Raw genomic sequence first — 17579 nt, forward strand, 5'->3', positions numbered from 1 at the left:
GTCCTCGGACCTTTTCAACATGAGTTGTCCAGACCTTGTGTGTGTGTGTATGTGTATGTGTGTGTGTGTGTGTGTGTGTGTGTGTGTGTGTGTGTGTGTGTGAGAGAGAGAGAGAGAGAGTGTATTAAACAGTTAGCACCTTTGTAATGACTGGATGTCAGAAATGGTAACACTTTTCGTTGAGTGTTATGCTGTGGCACAGAATCAGTTCATCAGCTGCTTGTTACTCGTTACATTAATAATGTCACATTGACTGTGTTTACCTGACAAGCTTTGGTGTTGCAATATGATAGTTTAGCACTGCTTTTAACAGTGGGTATTTTATATTTTATCACACCCTTTACTATCTGTCTTCCTATGATGTGGACAACACATATCTATCCCGCAGTGTGAGCTAACTGCAACATGTTTAGAGAGTACAGCAATACACCATATTTAGCTGGTTTTGTTGGCTTGCTGATATTTTGATATTGATGTGTCTTTTCAAAAATGTATGGCTTTTTTCACTCCCCTACTTTTGTTTGTTTGCTTTGAAAATGCTTTTTACATATTATGAAATCTAAAAAAAAAAAAAAAAAAGGTTGAAAAAATTTGTAGACCACAAAGAACATTGTAGGCCTATGTGTCGGCATACACTGTTATTTTATTCATTTTGATGATGCACATAAATTGAGCTTTTTCAGTACACAATGACAAACACATTGAGAGAGTCCTTTATTATTATCTATTCAATATGGGACAACAAGGCATATGTATGTGTGTTTGTTTCTGTATTTAGTGCACTTACTATACCATGAAATAGGCTTGAAATAGGAGTGTTGTTGGAGCTTTCTAGTTACCTGGACTGTGTGTGGTGTGACTTTTGTACCTGGGGAAACAGCAGGCTCAAGCGTCTTCCCTTTGTCAGCAATGTTATTTCCAAAACCAAGGTTAATCCTTAGAAATCCCCTTAGACAGCCTGAGAATTTTACCCTTTTATTTGGACAACAGTGGTTCATTTTGTATGCTACCTACTTCAAAAGAAGGAAATGGTTTCCCCCCTCTGTTGTCGGGGCCGTCGTGATGAAACTGGTGAGAGTTTTAAGAGATGATGTTGTAGCTCATAACTGGTTATGATATATAAGTAACAGGTGAAATGAGACTAATGATGTATTAAAGATTTCCATATCTGAAATTAAGCTGTATAGTACCTAACATAGGAGGGATCAACACCTCCTTTGAGTCTGAACTGTTACAATTTTTCTCCCAAACTTGTTGTATTACCTGTGCATTAGTATCCCTCAACTAATTAATAAAAGTTTGTTGACTAAACTTGCCTCAACTGTGTCAACTTTTAAGTAAGTCTGAATATCTGTAATCTATAGTACATGCATGTAGGTTACATTGGGTGTAACTGCTTAAATTTAATAGGCTAAGACTGATTGATAACTCTAACCCTAACCCCGATGCACATGATGTCAACAAAAATAATAAATAAGTATAAAATAAAATAACAACAAAATGATAAAAAGCCAGTATTCAGATCTGAACTCATCTCACACGTGGCCTGTTGAACGCTGCCAGCTTTGCGAAAGGCCCAGTGTGATTATGATACTGTACAATGCTGCTGGCAGTAGATCGGAAAAAAAACGCAGCAGATGCATTCTGGGGCGTGAAGTCCTTTACAGGCCCGATGCCGGCGAAGCCTTCAGATGTTCAAAGACTATAAGCCTACAAGCCCCATGATGCCTCAGCGCTAACTGTACTCTCAACACCTGATTGTCAACAGAGTAGCAATGTCTGCCGTTAGCAAGGAAGAAAGGCTCTCAAAGATGGAGAACGAAGAGAAACCTCACTCTATAACGAACAGGTAAAACCGTTAAAAAAAATGTGAGCTTTATTCGATGACGTTTGGAATGACACAACGATTTTTTGGATGACTTTTAAAAAAAAATCACTTGGGTTAAGTTGGGTTAAGCATCTTTGAGGAAGCTCGACTTGTCACACTATGTGCCTTTGTGGATACAGTCACTTCACCTTATATAAAAGTAACATGTCGCTGTAATGGCAGCCATGAATCCACGGTGTGATTGTGGGTTTATTACAGATGTCACATTGAGTCGGAGTACTCGCAGTCCGTCGTTGTGCCCACGCTCTCATTTGGCTTTAACAGTTGTCCTATTTCACACGAGGTGCCCTCCGAACATAACTTCACTGTCGTCTTCTCCAACTAGAAAAAAAAAACACAAGAGAGTTGAAAAACACGTTGCTAACGTTACACGAAATATGCTAAGGTGCTTTAACTGTTACGTGACGGGTAAAGCTGGGGAGAAACGTGGAGGAAGAGGCAGCTTTCATTTTACACAGGAGAGAAGAAGCATGGCATGGGGTTTTGTGGTGGCACTGCAGCGTGAGCAAGGGGTAGTTTCTGACAAGCAAATGCCATCTTATCAAGGGGAATACAAGGCGGTAGATAAGATAAGACATTTGGTTTAGGTGACTAACACTGTAGCTGAATTTGCACACACATGTCATACTGTCACATTAACCCAGTTACTGAGCTCTCTCTGTATCCACCTACAATAAAACCAGGCTTACAGCTTGATACCTAACTGTGCCACAAGAGGGTGTTACTGCATTAGTCAATCCACCGAGGGTGACACGGAAGACTTGCTAAACCCTCATCACAGGCATTAAAGTTATACTCACATGGTCATGTTTGACCTGGTAACGCCATATTGACGTAGGAGTTTTGCTTTGTTCCTGCAAAAAGTGAAAAATAATTCTGAAAGAGATCACTTTATGGCATTCAGTGAGCCAAGTAAATGCACAAGCTTCTAAGTATATTTTGAGGATGTAAATTTGTGAACGCAACTTCCAAACAGTACTTTCAATTAATGAATGTGATGCAATCCAAGTAATATTGAACAGAAACATAAGATTCAGATACAGATTTATGAAGTTAAATTGTGTTGTATTGTGTATAGATGTTTCAGTTATTTTGTCCACCCTATGTACAGAATATATACATATTTACATAAGTCTGTCCTAGTTTCTAAAATAGATTAGAATAAGCATTTGGAATTTGGGTCATGTTGAAATATTTTATACCTCCATGACCTCTGTGAAATGTGACTCCCATTTTTCATTTAAGACAGTTTCTTTAATAATTAAATTATTGAAATTTAAATGAGTAATAAGAGTTTAGAGACAAATGGGTTTGTTCCACATTATATGCTGCAATTAATAAATAGTCTAACATTTCTTTCACTGTACTTACAATATTAGTTTTAGTGAAGTTTTACTTCAGCTGTGGCCTGTTACTCTGCTGGGTGCCTCTGTAACCATAGAGAGATAGCTGAATGTTTGGCATAGCAACCAGTTCAGGCTTCTCGTTTAGATGTGGCTTTCTTGCTTTGCAGCTGTCTTCTGACTGCAGTTTAAAGAAACAGCTAGAGTCCCAAAACTACTGTGAAAGATTAGAGAAAAAAACACAGAATTCCCTTGTGTCTCTCCCCTGCGGTTTTAACGAGGAAGTAGCAGAAATGAGGTTTTGTCAAGTCCACAGTCTAAATATTTGGAAATGCTTTAAATGTTGGCTTAAATCATATCGTCTCTAAGCGGTGTGGTTCTTAAACTGTGGCCTTTGCAGTTCTTGAGTTTGTTTTTGTTGCACTGGAAGAGAATTAGTCTGTCTCCCCTGATCTCTGAGTATAATGATTTGTTTGTCTGTACAAGTTGTGGCCTGGGAGGAGTGTGAGGGTGTGTAAATGTGTTTGTTCGTTGTGTGTGCGTATTGCCCAGGGCTGTTCCACAGACAGTCAGCTGATAGAGCAGTAGGGGTAGTGTTGGGTTTCATCATGCTGTTTATTCCCTGTGAGTGAAGTTAGAGAGGGGACATCTCTGTATGTGTGTGCGTGTGTTGTGTGTGTTTGCTGTCGTCCTGACGTCTCCAGACTCTTGTGTGAGGCACATAGAGACATGGCGTGTCCCTGCAGGGGAAAAGCATATCACCTCTCCTTCCACTCTGTTGTCTTCTCTCTCCTTCCTCTCCATTTCTCCGCCTCTTTACCTCCACAACACAGCCTGAAGAATCTCTGTTGTGAATTTGGTCAACTGCGTCAACAACAGAGGAAAATAATAGCTCTCTCTTCGTCTTTTCCCACAGCGTTCTTTTCCCGGTTTTTCTTTTTCTCCCCCAGTTCATTCCTTCGTGTCTCTGTCGCTCCCTTCTGGTCCCTCTTTCACCTCCAGCCACGTATTGCGACACTGACTGTCAAAGACAGATGACCCAAGCTTGGCATGTGTATGTGTGTATGTGTGTGTGTGTGTCTGTGTGTGCGCCAGGAGTGGGGTGGTCTGGCTCTAACCTGATGCTATTAATACCACCTAATGAACATAATCTGGAGGGTAGGTTATCCTCTTACATTTGTTGGCTGGGCGACTGAGGGGAGGAGTGGAGAGTGAGTAAAAGAGGAGGGAAAAGCTGTGCCGTAGTTTCACTGTGAATGCGCTCTGGCTACCAAGCTGCAGTGCCTTCTCTCTCCCTCTCTCGCTCTCTATTGCTCCACTGAATTTAAGAAACAGAAAGCTAAACTGATGTTTAAAGTTTCGTTTCTCATCCAAGCTGACTCCCCTCTATACTGCCCTCCCTCTAGCTCTCTGGATGTGCTGTACCAGAGTGCAGTGCTGGTAACTGCTTTATTGTGATTGAGTGTACATATACATACTGAGGCAAAAACATAAGAACAGAACTTGCAGAGTACACAAAGAGGGAGCCGCAATTATATTGTCTCCAGGCATGAACTCGCCAGCAGCTTACTCAGGAGCTAGAATATCTGGCTGTTGGACTCTAAGATCTGACGGCAGGTAAGTGTATTTATTTATTTATTTATTTAAATATGTCTCTTTTTTTCCTTCAGTTCTAGTATCCTTAGGTGTACTAATCAAGTGTTTTGCTCAGTGACTATTTAAGTGTCTGACTTGTTTTTTCAAAATGTGGATAAACAGGAGTGACAACTCCAGTGTTTAGCTCACTGAAATATAGCCATAAGACTTTAGCTGACATGTTTTGAGAAAGTTTGCATCTGTCAGTTAGTAACACTAGTTTGGTGTGAGTTCTTTTGTGCTGACACCCAAAGTTTCATTGGAATCGTTGACAGATGATATGACAAAAAAAAAAAAAATGGTAAAGAGTTGTTTAAGTTTTGTTTGAAGAGTTTTTTCAGATGGAGCAGAAGTAAAATATAGATCGCTTAGATGGATATACACTATTACCATATAATTATATATATCTTGGAACATAATCTTTTTAATTCTGTAATATTGATTTAGCAACACTGTCCAACCCTAATGCAAAGCTGAACTGCAAAGCTGTTGACATGCGCTGTAGATTCAAGGTTTGGTTGGGACAGATGATTATGCGGTCTGTGTTTGCATTTATGTTGTGCAGGGTGAATTTATGTCACCCCCCACTAAGCCAAACAGTCTTAAATAAGGTTTTGTAAGGAGGGAAAAAGAAGCAGCACATATTGTAATATACTTTATGACCCTGTGTCTTATTTCCTACTGTTATTGTCCTTGACTGCTGCTGACTTCTTACAGTGTGGTCTCAGGTACCCTGCACTGTGACCTCATGTCAACCTATTCTTTTCACATTGGTGCATTCATAGATCAGTGTATGTAATGTTTAGGGGCACTGAGTACTGTTGCTGTAACCACTGAACAAGGGCATGATTCAGCATAGTCAACTAGGCTAATCTTTTATGGCATGCTGGTTTGGTTTTAACTGATAACCGAGCTGGAGCGTGCTGTGCCTCATGTGTGCTCGATGGGCTCTCTTAGTCTTAGTTCACTCGCTGGCTCCAGGCTCAGGTGATCCTGGTGCGATAAGATAAATCTTTACTCTCTCTTGTTTGCTTTACCTCCAACCTCTTGACACTCCACCTGGGGAGGCGCATGGCCTATAAAAATATGTGGGAGCCGAGAGTTGACTGGACAACAGAGAAATAGACAGAGGAACATCTTTGACTGCTCTTTCGCTCAGCCTCCTATAGTTATGGCGTCTGGCTTTTTACAGTCATCATTGGGTGAAGTGTGGATGTCTCGGATACTGCAGTAAGTGTTGCTAGCAACTGCTACCTGGTTAGACAACTTAATATTTGTGACATCAGTAAATTAAAAGTGATTGCTTCTTTTTCTTTTTTCTTTTTTTTTCTTTTTTTTTTTTTAGAGAGGTGCTAGACCAGTTCTTTGTACTCCTGCTCTCTGGTCTGAATCATAATTAGCCACAACCATTCACTGAATGTTAATGTGCGTTCTTCTTGAGTTTCCTCTTGTGTCGCAAAACCGAAGTCTTGTTGTCTGTGTGGAGCAATTCGTAGGTACTGTAAATTGCCAGATACTGTTACAAAAGTCTTTAAGTGCAATTTTTTGGTGTTGAAATACAAGACACTTGCACCAAGTATCATACAGAAAATGTCAGTGTCGTGCATATGTGATTGACCTACATGTTTGATTCAAATAGTCTATGCAAATTCAGCCTGTGCCTTGCTCCTCTAAGAGCCTCGTGCCTGTTTTGAATGAGATTTTTTTGTCGTTTGTTCATGACAACCTTTTAATCTTGTTTTCTGTGATAACGCATTATTACTGTTGTCTTGATCACTGGTAACACCCTCAGCATAGTGGACATGCCCATGGTTCAGATCTGATCACATGACTGTTTTCATGTAGGAGAGTCAACATTTTTTGAGTTAACATGTTGTGTACTTTGGTACCTGAGGCAGTTGTACTCTACACAACTGGACAAAGCTCACCTGATGGAAGTGTAAAAAACTAAACATTAACCTATGACAGGGTAACACAACACTAGCTTAGTCTTGTTTACTGTCAGTTAACTGGGTCACCTCTTATTAAAGTCCGTCTGCATTTCCAGTTACACACTCAAACTGACACCTGTCTGTTTGGCATCACTCACTGGAAGGACAATGAAACAGTCTTACAGGAAGCTTTAACTGGAGGGAGCTTTTCTTTTATTAAAGATCAAGTTGATCTTGATGATCCTGTTGATTTGAGTCTTTATTTAGGTATTATTGTCTTGTTCTTTCAATACCTTTCAATACAGTGTTCAAATGCAACTCTTGACACAGAGGCGCTAACGAGAATTCGTATGATGGTGTTATACTGGTCTATAAAACGAAAAACCTGTCAAACTGTAACCAAAAGCCTTTTCTTGTCTACCACTGAATAAAATATAATTGTTCATAATGATGGTGCTTTAGCTTAAGCCTTGGCAGAAAAAAAAACATACCAGAAACTGCAAATTTTAAAGACCAGCAATTTGTCCAGCTCTATAGAATATACACCAACAAAAGGCAAAAAAATAAATGAATTAATGTTGCTTCCTTTTCTCCAGACAGTGATGGCATGCTGTGTTGTGTGTTTGTTGCTTTACAGTGGAGGTGGTGAGGGATCATTGGACCGGCTTCTCCCCTCGGTAAGCACGGGCCTGTCACCGAGGAAAAGGACAACTAGCCAGTGTAAATCTGAGCCCCCTCTCCTACGCACCTCCAAAAGAACCATCTACACCGCTGGACGCCCACCCTGGTACAACGAACATGGAACACAGTCCAAAGAGGCCTTTGTCATTGGTAGGACACTTAAAAGGGATGCACAACACAATGTCAGGACACTGACTTTTTCTTTTCCTTCTATATTTTTGTTTCATTTAGAGTGCATTCTCCTATTTTTTTAAATTTGCAGCGTCGCACATCAGAATACAAATAAACCTTTAGTGTTGTTATATTTTTTCAAAAGTGAGCTCTTAAAGCTGAAGGAAAAGCATCTTTAGACTAGATCAAGTACCAAGGCTAAATATAAAGAATTGACTGTCAGTCTATAGGATACAGGAATATTGGAAACCAAGTCATCTGATACCCTGTATAAGCAGTTAAGAATTGTCTTTTGCAGAAATAAGTAATCACCATATTTACTGCTAATGGATATTGACAAGCTCATTCAGTGGCATTATTGACATTTTAACTGAGTTGAAGGTGGCCGTGCTTTGCTACTGAGAGGTATTGGAAAAAGGAATGTGTTTTGTGCAGGAGAATAGGAGTTTCTGAAATTACCTTCACCTGTTAATGGGCATGTTTATCTTGAAGAGAGCTGCGATCTCTGTTTCTACCTGCCGCTCTACATTCATATAATAGCCTAAAGCAACCTCAACTTACACCTAAGAGGGTGCCCTGTCACGCAAGTGCTAATATGTTCCCACCAAGCAAAGGCATTTTAAAATGACATGCGATTAAACGTATACACAAACATTGCTTAATGTCTTCATGTCAATATTCACAGGTCTGTGCGGTGGCAGCGCCTCAGGAAAGACAACCGTAGCCAGGAAAATCATCGAAGATCTAGATGTTCCGTGGGTTGTGCTACTCTCAATGGACTCTTTTTACAAGGTGTGCATGTGTGTGCAGTATGTGTGGTATGTATTGATGGTCTGTGTCCATTTGCAGGCAGCCACACACCTGTTCATGAATGTTGTAGTGTGAGGTTAGGATAGTGGACGCCTATTGCCTAAAATAAAAGTTATCTAATTTTTGACATGTTTGTGCATGTCTTTACATCAGTCCAAATGCTTTTGGATTCTAGAGGATAAAATCTTGGCATCAAATAAGTCTATGAAATAACTTGTTCCTTATTGCTTCACCTCTGTCTTATATGGCTTCTAACCCACCCCCCCAGTCACCTGAAGGGGGGGGGGGGGGGGTAGGAAAGACTACTGAGTGCAAAAGAAAATAGGATTCCCTTTGAATCCCAGAGGGTAAATGAGGATAAGAGGAGTGAGTGGAGAGAAAGGAGACAGAATGGATAAAACATTAGAAGGCGGATGAGTCGAAAGAGAAGCACAGCGGCGGGCGAATTGGGGAGAAAAAGTGGAGGAGAGCAATCAAGCAAGAGCCGTCATTCATGCCCCTCTATACCTCCGCCCACTGTCTTGTTATGTAATCCTGTCACAGTCTGACAGCAGCAGTTCAGACTGTTCAGAGTAGGAGGGATCTGCTAGTGACCAGTGGCACTGTAGCCCTTAGCAGTGTGCCAGTTTGCACACTGCATTTCCAGAGGTTGGCATCCAAAACATTTCATATGGAATTTATAGCTTTTTAAATTTATATCTCCTGTTCTTCTGTTGGAAACAGGAGGGATTGCCTCATGTTTGCTCGCTGCGCCCTGAGAGCCTGTAACACTGGTTTATCATATTAAGTGTGTAATCAGTTAACTTGAGAAGGGAGTGTTGCTGTTCTGAAACTGCCACATACCAGGTCTGGGGTTTTAATGCTCGACCACCCTAAGGGCACACACACACACACACACCACCTGGTACAGACGTCACAGTGGCGCATGATGTTATCCTAAATTTAGGTCTCCTAACTTCAACTGCTCTTGAACAGTGATCTGTGTCTAAGTGCTTTTGCACAAGCTTATGTAAATTATGTACCAAACCATTATTTTAGCATGTATATTTGTTTTATCAGAGCACATTTATGCAATGATGTTTTTTCAGTCTTTTTATATTCTTGATATTCTCATCTTAATGTGTGTGCCTAAGCAAAAGCCAGAGACTGAGAGACAGAGTTTTTTTTTTGTTCAGGAAATCATGTTGTATTGTGCTTGAAAAGCATCATTGTTGTGGCAAGGTTGCTGTGCAGTCATCCCAACATTGTTGTGGTTGTTGTCCTCAGGTCCTGTCACCAGAACAGCAGACTCTGGCTGCCAGTAACGACTACAACTTTGACCACCCTGATGCCTTTGACTTTGATTTGCTGACACACACCGTGCGCAAACTCAAGCAGGGCAAGAGCGTGAAAATCCCTGTGTATGACTTCACAACTCATGGGAGACAGAAGGAGTGGGTAAGGATGAATGCACACATCCACACACGCGGTAATGCACTTTGTAAGTTAATGAGTAGCGTGTCAGGGTTACTGCATATAATCTCAGTTTCTCGATTACCTTGGAGGGTTTTAATCTCCCTCGCTAGAGGCTTAGAGTCACATTGCAAATCTGCTACTCCAGATGGTCATGGATAAATCATTATTATGATCTCTACTTGTTTTTATATTTTAACATCTATTTACTACAGTTACACATTCTTTAATCAGTGGCACTTGTCTGCTATGGTTGATCGTGATGATAGTAGCAATTTACTAAGGTGTGTACTATCTGTATGTCCACATACTTTTGTTTGTATGTACATTGTACTGTAATACTACATGCACGTGTGTCCACCACAGAAAACCGTATATGGAGCCAGTGTTATCATCTTTGAGGGAATCATGGCCTTTGCAGATAAAGAACTCTTGCAGGTAGGACAAGGTCATTGTCCTCTAACAATGTTCAGCTGGTCACTCAAAGTTGCTGGTGTCATATTTGTTGTGATCAGATCTGTGCACGTGTTCAAACATGACTTATACTAGCTCGTGTTGTCCACGCAAAAACAATCCCTGATTTAAATGTAAGTACATTCAAAAGTACCAAACTGGGATAAGATTAGAATGAAGTAGAACTGGAACTGATATATCCGGTGATATCCCCACAGGGACGTATAAAAATCTGCGTATATAGTATTCTATTTGCGAATGTATGCTACAAAGTTTTATGTTCAGCTAAACAGTCTCTGTCTCTGGTTCACGTTCTCCTGTCAGTTGCTGGACATGAAGATTTTTGTGGACACGGACTCTGACATCCGGTTGGTGCGCCGCTTGAGGAGGGACATTTCGGAAAGGGGACGAGACATTGAGGGTGTCATCAAACAATACAACAAATTTGTCAAGCCAGCGTTTGAGCAGTACATTGAGCCCACCATGCGCCTGGCTGATATTGTGGTGCCACGAGGTGTGTACGCATTCATACACACATTTATATACATACAGGTTCAATTTTATGTAACTACTTCTGTGATACTACAAAGTCTTTCATTCATTATACAGTACAATAGCACAGTTACTTCAATTTCAATTCAAGTGTGTTGCGTTTGGAATTTAGTTAGATTTTACTTCTGTTAAACAAAATTCAGTCACTGTATGTGTTCAAACTTCCAGGATTACAACTTAACATGATGCCTCTGTTTTTTTGTTTTTTTTTGTCATCCTGTCAGGTGGTGGCAACATGGTGGCCATTGATTTGATCGTGCAGCATGTCCACAGTCAGCTGGAGGAGGTAAGTAAGGTCACACTTACAGATGTACATACACATACTCCCACTCCAGTTCCTTCCTTTTATTATTTTGTTTTGTTTTGTTTTGTTTTGTTTTGTTTTGTTTTGTTTTGTTTTGTTTTGTTTTGTTTTGTTTTGTTTTTTGGTCAGGTTATCCTACACTTAGAGCTGAATATATACTATATAATTTAGTATACTGCACTCAGGAGTTGTGTAGTTGCAACCAGTCTTTCCTTTTTTGTGTCAGTGATTGCAAGCTCTATCACTATCTAGTGGATAGAAAAGGTACTGCATTAATTCTGGGGGCGGATACATGGCTCGCATTGAGTAAGCTTGAATGGAAAAATTAGATAGGAATATAATTTCTATCTAATTTTTCCAAATATTATAAATATGGTGATAACAGTTGTTGAGAGCAGTTATCAGTTATGTGGGTCAGAGTACATTTTATGTTTTTTGTAGTTGTTTGTAGTTTTTTTTAAGTATTAAGTCTTCTCACTCTTATTACTCCTTAGCATAGCTACAGGGCTAAAGGTAATAAGATGCAGGATATATACATGATAGTCATTATCTGATGAGCCTGTATCTGAAGCCAAAGCATTGTATTTTCACTTTGAGGACAAAGACTTGGTTGGAAATGTTTGGTATATATCTATTGTTTTTTTCACTCAAGTAATGGATTTTATTTTAGGACATCTTGTTTCTCAAAGATTTGTGTGCTTCTCCATTGTAACTCTCATACACTGAAGAAGGGGGAGTTAAGATGTCCAAAACTGTTTGATAATACACTGTACATATGAATGTGCATATAGCGCTTTAACAGTGCATTCAGGATAGCATTAGGTGAATCATATACCTGACATAATGAGGTACTGGGTGAAAAAATGAGCATTAATTTAGAGTTTTCACACATTCGCAGCTCCAATTTGATAATTAATTTTAAAAGGAAACAGTGTTAACCCCCTGTTGGTGGTTTATAAATTTGCATTCATCCATATCAAACTCATTTACAGAGATTTTTTTTTATAAGATTGTTGAAAGTTTTCAGGCATATTAAAACATTATATATAATTTATTTTTGTGGAACCATTAAATCCTGATACACAATTATGTGCCATTAATTGTGCAACCCTAATAGAAATAATGTATTCATGGTTCCTCGTGTTGATTTATGGCATGCACTTTTGGATTTGATGTGCAACACGTACTAATTGTCACCAAAAACACATTTTTGCCAGTGGGGAGCACTTGTGCCACAGTGCACTTTGCTTTGTCCCTCCCCCTCCCACCATCACTATACACACACAGTAACTCACATGCTGCTGATGGACTACTCTCTCACTCTCTCCCCCCACTTCCTCCCCGTCCCAAATCCCTCCATGGCACACAGCGTGAGCTCAGCGTCAGGTAGAGTGGCCTTTATCCTGTCTATCATTCTCTTCCTTACCATCTGCCCAGTTCGCCAATCACTCCAGCTTCTTACTGGGAGACAGAGAAAAAGAGGCCAGCAAAACCAACTTCTACCTTCCACAGATCTGCTGGCTGCTATGGCACATCACCAGGCGGCACTATTGTACTGTATGTGTAGAATAAATATGGCTCGTTAAGGATCAGTCACAAGACTGTGCCAAAACATTATAGAAAAAGATTTAGTCCATACTAGCATGGGATACATATAAAAAAACAGCGTGAAAACTGCTGTCAAAAGTTGAAAGTAGATCAAAAGTTTGGAAGTGGTGCGGTGCAGCCGGCATTTAATGTAAAGATGTTGGTTTTCCCTCTCTCTACCTTTTAGAGAAATGACAACTCACACTCTTCCTGCCTTCTGTGTCTAAAAATACACCAATGAGTCAAGTCACTGACCCCTCCTTTCAGTAGCAACAAGAATAAGAGAGAGAGAGTGACTATAACAGAAAGCGAGAGAGAGGAAGCTCTTGCTACAGCTATTGTTGAATATCACATACCTCAGCCACAGAGAAAGTTTCCAATACCCTACTACAAAGCGCTGAGTTTTTCCATTGAATGTCGGCCACAGTATCTGAGACAGAGAGCGAGAGGAAGTGAGCTTGGTGTCTGTCTTTAGACACAGGATGTGCTGGGGCCTGTGAGCTGAAATACCAACCTCTTCTGTTCTACATGGTGAAAGAGTGACAGCCGCACGGTAGCTTGTGCACCTCCCACGCGCACACACACTGGATGCACATGTATAGATATCAAAATCTGATCCAAAACTCGATTGTGCTCGCTTTAACCCCAGTATCCGTAAAGATCTGTTTAAAACATGGCCTGTTACTTCATTTCTTCTCAGTATGATGACAAGTGCACTAAGCGATAACCAGGAAATATTATTTTACTTAAAATGGCAGTTTATATCAGTGGTAAGCGCATTTCAGAGATGTTTGACATTTTAAAGTCTCAGCTGTCACACTTTTCACTGTGTGAGATAATCCCTCATCCCTTCATCCACCTGATGTTGTGTCTCTTCTCATTTTTCCTCCTCTTATCTGTTGTTTTTCGTCTCTGTGTCTCTCTGTGTCTCCTCTGTTGTGATTGTTGTTGTGTTTCGTCGAAAAAAAACTCTCCCCATAGAGGAAACTTCGCTGGGATATGTGAGCAGATTTGCTATGATTTCTCTTTTCTTTTGCATCTGGCTAATGTGTCTCACAGTGACATCATGGAGACTTGTAGTGTCAACATGACTGCATCACTGAGTATTTGTAACGGTGTGATCGTCTAGAGCCCAGGGTAGACCTAGGCTAACTAGATATTCAACTAGATTTTCAAATACGCGTGGAATACTGGGGTGTACTAGAGACCTGACATGGAAAATAACAGTCATGCATTTCATACAGTGAAATTTTCCTTTAGTTCAAATCCGTAGACATTATGTTAATTTTTATACTGATCATCTTTAATTCTTGATGTTCTTTTCCATTATCATGGTCTCTGTTCTGTTGTAATTTTCCGCTGAAATACTCAAACACTGGCCCTGTGTGCTTTGCAACTTTGCGCATCTGCCTTTTCCAGTTACAGTGGTTACACACTACTGTTCTCAACTTTGCTCTAACAACTACCGAAAAATAATTTGTGCATGTATTTACACATCTGTGTATGTGTGTCTGTGTTGTCTAAATGTGCATACGAGATGCACGCTTGTTTGTGAACTTGCACATACTGAACACATACGTGCAGAGACGTGTAAATTGCACTCATATTCATGTTGGTTGTTTTCATGTGTCTGTCCATCTTCCCTCCTCCTGCTTCTATTACCCTGCAACCCCCATCCCCACCCCCACCCCCCCCCCCCCACTATTTGTTGCTGTGGTTACAGGGCAGCCCTGGCATCTGCACACCAAGCCCAACCCCTCCCCCAGACCCTCAGTGTTCTGGAAAGTACACCCCAGGTCAGGGGTATGCACACCATCATCAGGTACAAACTAAGCTGATTTGTTGCATTAATAACTACATCTGTTTCCATTAAAAATGTGCAGTGCGTAGCAGCTGCCACCAGTATTTATCTTGTGTCTTTCTTTTCCTGATCATCACATTTAGAAATAAGGAGACCAGTCGCGACGAGTTCATTTTCTACTCCAAGAGGTTGATGCGTCTGTTGATTGAGCGAGCGCTCTCCTTCCTCCCCTCACAGGTGCCAAACACTAAAATACACTGTTAATTAATTCATTGCACTGCATGAAGTTTCTGTAATCCTTTGTATTAAGGACACTGACTCTGAACCATTAGATATGTGGATGTAGATGGAGATATGTTAAAGAAAGACAGTGTGAGACAACTGATGGTTAGATAGATGGTGACAAAATGCAGCAAGAAAGTGAGATACAGTATATGTCTTTGAAATGTGGAAGATATTGAAAGATAAAGATTAATGGAAAAAGAGTTAGTACTCTGTTAGAATCAGATAGGCATACACATAGTGCCCTGTGGCAAGAGCAAGGAAACTTATCAAGCAACCACAGTGGAAAGTTTCCATATCTCCACCATGAGACACAGGTGACTGAAAGTCTGCAAAAATTAGAGACAGTTTGTAATTTGCTGGTCACAAACTATTTTCCTGACTTCTTTAGTCCAGCACAGCACTGTGATCATCACTATGCTCACCCCATTATGATTTTTTTAATTTTATCTCAGGTCCACACAGTCCAGACCCCCCAAGGAGAGGATTATGAAGGCAGGACTTTCCACGGGAAGAGGGTGAGTGAACTCCATTTATTTCCTGCAGTTTTCTCAACTCTTTTTTTATTTTTTATTTTTAAGGCCATTCAGAAGAGTTTTGTCTCTGCCTAAACTGATGCAATTAACCTCTAAATGTTTTTTCTTTCTTTTTCCTTAGATCACAGGTGTGTCAATCTTGCGAGCCGGGGAAACCATGGAGCCGGCTCTGAGGGCCGTCTGCAAAGACGTCCGCATTGGCAAAATCCTCATCCAGACCAACCAGGACACGGGAGAACCAGAGGTTTGAGAATTCCAAAGCTGGACCACGTTCTTATGTTGAACTGTGTAGATCACATTGCCGACATTATGCTTGACATTACATATACCTTAAATGTCCCAAATATGGTAACTTTAAAATAAATATGTGCTTGTTCACACATTCTTAATAATATCTCACACTGAGTTTCGTTTAGTTAGCATTGTCTTGTTTATCTTTTGGTTAGCTTTGTCTCATTTTCAGGAAGTTTTTATGTTGGGGGATTTCTGCATAGTACCACCTATGTTATAGCCACAGGATACAAGTACTGGTCATGTAGTGCACATTTTGGTGTTAAACCACATCCTGTCTCTAAACATTGTCAGCTTCATTACCTACGTCTGCCGAAAGACATCAGCGAAGACCATGTGATTCTGATGGACTGTACTGTTTCCACGGGGGCCGCTGCGATGATGGCTGTGCGAGTCCTGCTGGTCGGTGCCCTTGATTGTTCACAAATCCATGGTGCCTGCAGTGAACTGCGTAACACAATTTTTCATGGTCATGTTTTTCATTTTCAGGACCATGATGTTCAGGAGGACAAGATCCTGCTGGTGTCTTTGCTCATGGCTGAAATGGGGGTCCACTCAGTGGCCTACGCATTTCCACAAGTCAAAATCATCACCACTGCTGTCGACAAGAAGGTCAATGATCTCTTCCACATCATACCTGGCATAGGTGAGTAATGCTGAGAAAATAAGTGTTTAAGACATTTGGAACGCAAGAAATTGGAACGCTTTTTTTTCCTGAAGTGAGCTTGATCTTTACAGGATGTCACCTCTGATTTTTACAGATTTAACTGATATTATCACACTTGTTGTCCTTGTAGGAAACTTTGGGGATCGATACTTTGGAACAGATGCACCCCCCGACTGGAGCGACGAAGAGATGGATGAGCCCAGTTACTGATGAAATTACTGGCAGTGCACTAACTTATTGGGTGATTCAGGGCAGTGCCCCTTTGAGGACAATTTGAGGACATAGTCTGCTTCCGCCAGACCGTAACATTTGTCCTTCAAGGGCCAAAAAAAAAGAGTGCCCTGAAAAATAAACTGAACAGGAAAAACATTGCTAATGAACTGTCACTTTGTTAAAATTTTAAATTATATTATTTGACCTGTAAATACGGTTGTGAAAAGTGGTGTTATGAAGTCTGAAAGTATTTTTATATGTTCACTAAGTTATAAAGTCCAAATGTTTTATTTTGGTTTTTAAATTGTGACAATCTCTGTATCAGAATCTGCAAACGTGTTGTTTTGAAAAGATATATCTAGCCTTAAGCCGTGTACTGTGGACGACACAACTGAATGTAAATTTGCACGTGCTGTAAAAAAAAAAAAAAAAAAAAAAAAATCCCGCTTTTAATGTTATTTTTATCACATACCTTCCTCACAACTCTCACAAAAGTAAAATCAGAACACGAACTCGTGTTGCTCAACTTCCATTGCCATGAGCACTTTCTGAAGGACCATTCAATTGGAAAATGTGTAGGTGTATCTGTCTTTTTTTTTTTTTTTTTTTTAGCTCTCTGGTTCAGCCTTTTCCTTCTGTGTGGATGCTGACCTAACCAGTTGAAAAGGGGTTTTGAAAGCCATTTTTCATCATACAGTTGAAAGTATGCACTTGTGGTGTGTATTTATGCATTATGTCCTTCATTTACATTTTTTTTTTACCAGGGATAGACCTGACCAGTGAAAAGGCAAGTCATACATCTTTTTACTGCTATGAAAATGGGTCATCTGCATTTAACAAACACAAATTAAGAGTTTATTTCAGTCCCACACGTTCTGATTTATGCTTTTTTTCATGCAGTAGATGGAATTGTTTATTTTTTTGTTATAAAAAAAAGGGCTGTTGAGTTGTGGATACATATGAACTCAGAACATGTCAAAAA

General features: G+C 40.2%; 1 protein-coding gene across 5 annotated transcripts; it reads left to right on the plus strand.

Annotated features, from left to right (window-relative positions):
- The first annotated feature begins 1739 nt into the window (after nucleotides 1-1739).
- On the plus strand, nucleotides 1740-17062 carry uckl1b (uridine-cytidine kinase 1-like 1b). Of its 5 annotated transcripts, none has more exons than XM_041060065.1 (15): nucleotides 1740-1849; nucleotides 7435-7628; nucleotides 8335-8441; nucleotides 9726-9896; nucleotides 10278-10349; nucleotides 10689-10878; nucleotides 11141-11202; nucleotides 12590-12606; nucleotides 14531-14629; nucleotides 14752-14845; nucleotides 15346-15408; nucleotides 15548-15670; nucleotides 16012-16119; nucleotides 16207-16363; nucleotides 16515-17062. In XM_041060065.1, the coding sequence occupies exons 1-15, from the start codon at nucleotides 1776-1778 to the stop codon at nucleotides 16592-16594; spliced, it is 1611 nt and encodes a 536-aa protein (XP_040915999.1). In that variant the 5' UTR covers nucleotides 1740-1775; the 3' UTR covers nucleotides 16595-17062. The 5 variants fall into 5 exon arrangements, with proteins under 5 accessions (XP_040915999.1, XP_040915991.1, XP_040916019.1 ...); XM_041060057.1 differs by lacking the exon at nucleotides 12590-12606 and adding an exon at nucleotides 13789-13808; XM_041060085.1 differs by lacking the exon at nucleotides 1740-1849 and adding an exon at nucleotides 4486-4848.
- The last annotated feature ends 517 nt before the right edge of the window (nucleotides 17063-17579 follow it).

This window comes from Toxotes jaculatrix, chromosome 2 (genome assembly GCF_017976425.1).
Source record: "Toxotes jaculatrix isolate fToxJac2 chromosome 2, fToxJac2.pri, whole genome shotgun sequence".
Taxonomy (NCBI): Eukaryota; Metazoa; Chordata; class Actinopteri; family Toxotidae; genus Toxotes; species Toxotes jaculatrix.

Bases quoted from the DNA above. Each gene is read 5' to 3' on its own strand.
- uckl1b (XM_041060057.1), top strand. From the start codon at position 1,776: ATGTCTGCCGTTAGCAAGGAAGAAAGGCTCTCAAAGATGGAGAACGAA. The intron at 1,850-7,434 runs GTAAAACCGTTA...GTTGCTTTACAG, and splicing joins CCTCACTCTATAACGAACAG to TGGAGGTGGTGAGGGATCAT. The intron at 10,879-11,140 runs GTGTGTACGCAT...TCATCCTGTCAG, and splicing joins TGATATTGTGGTGCCACGAG to GTGGTGGCAACATGGTGGCC.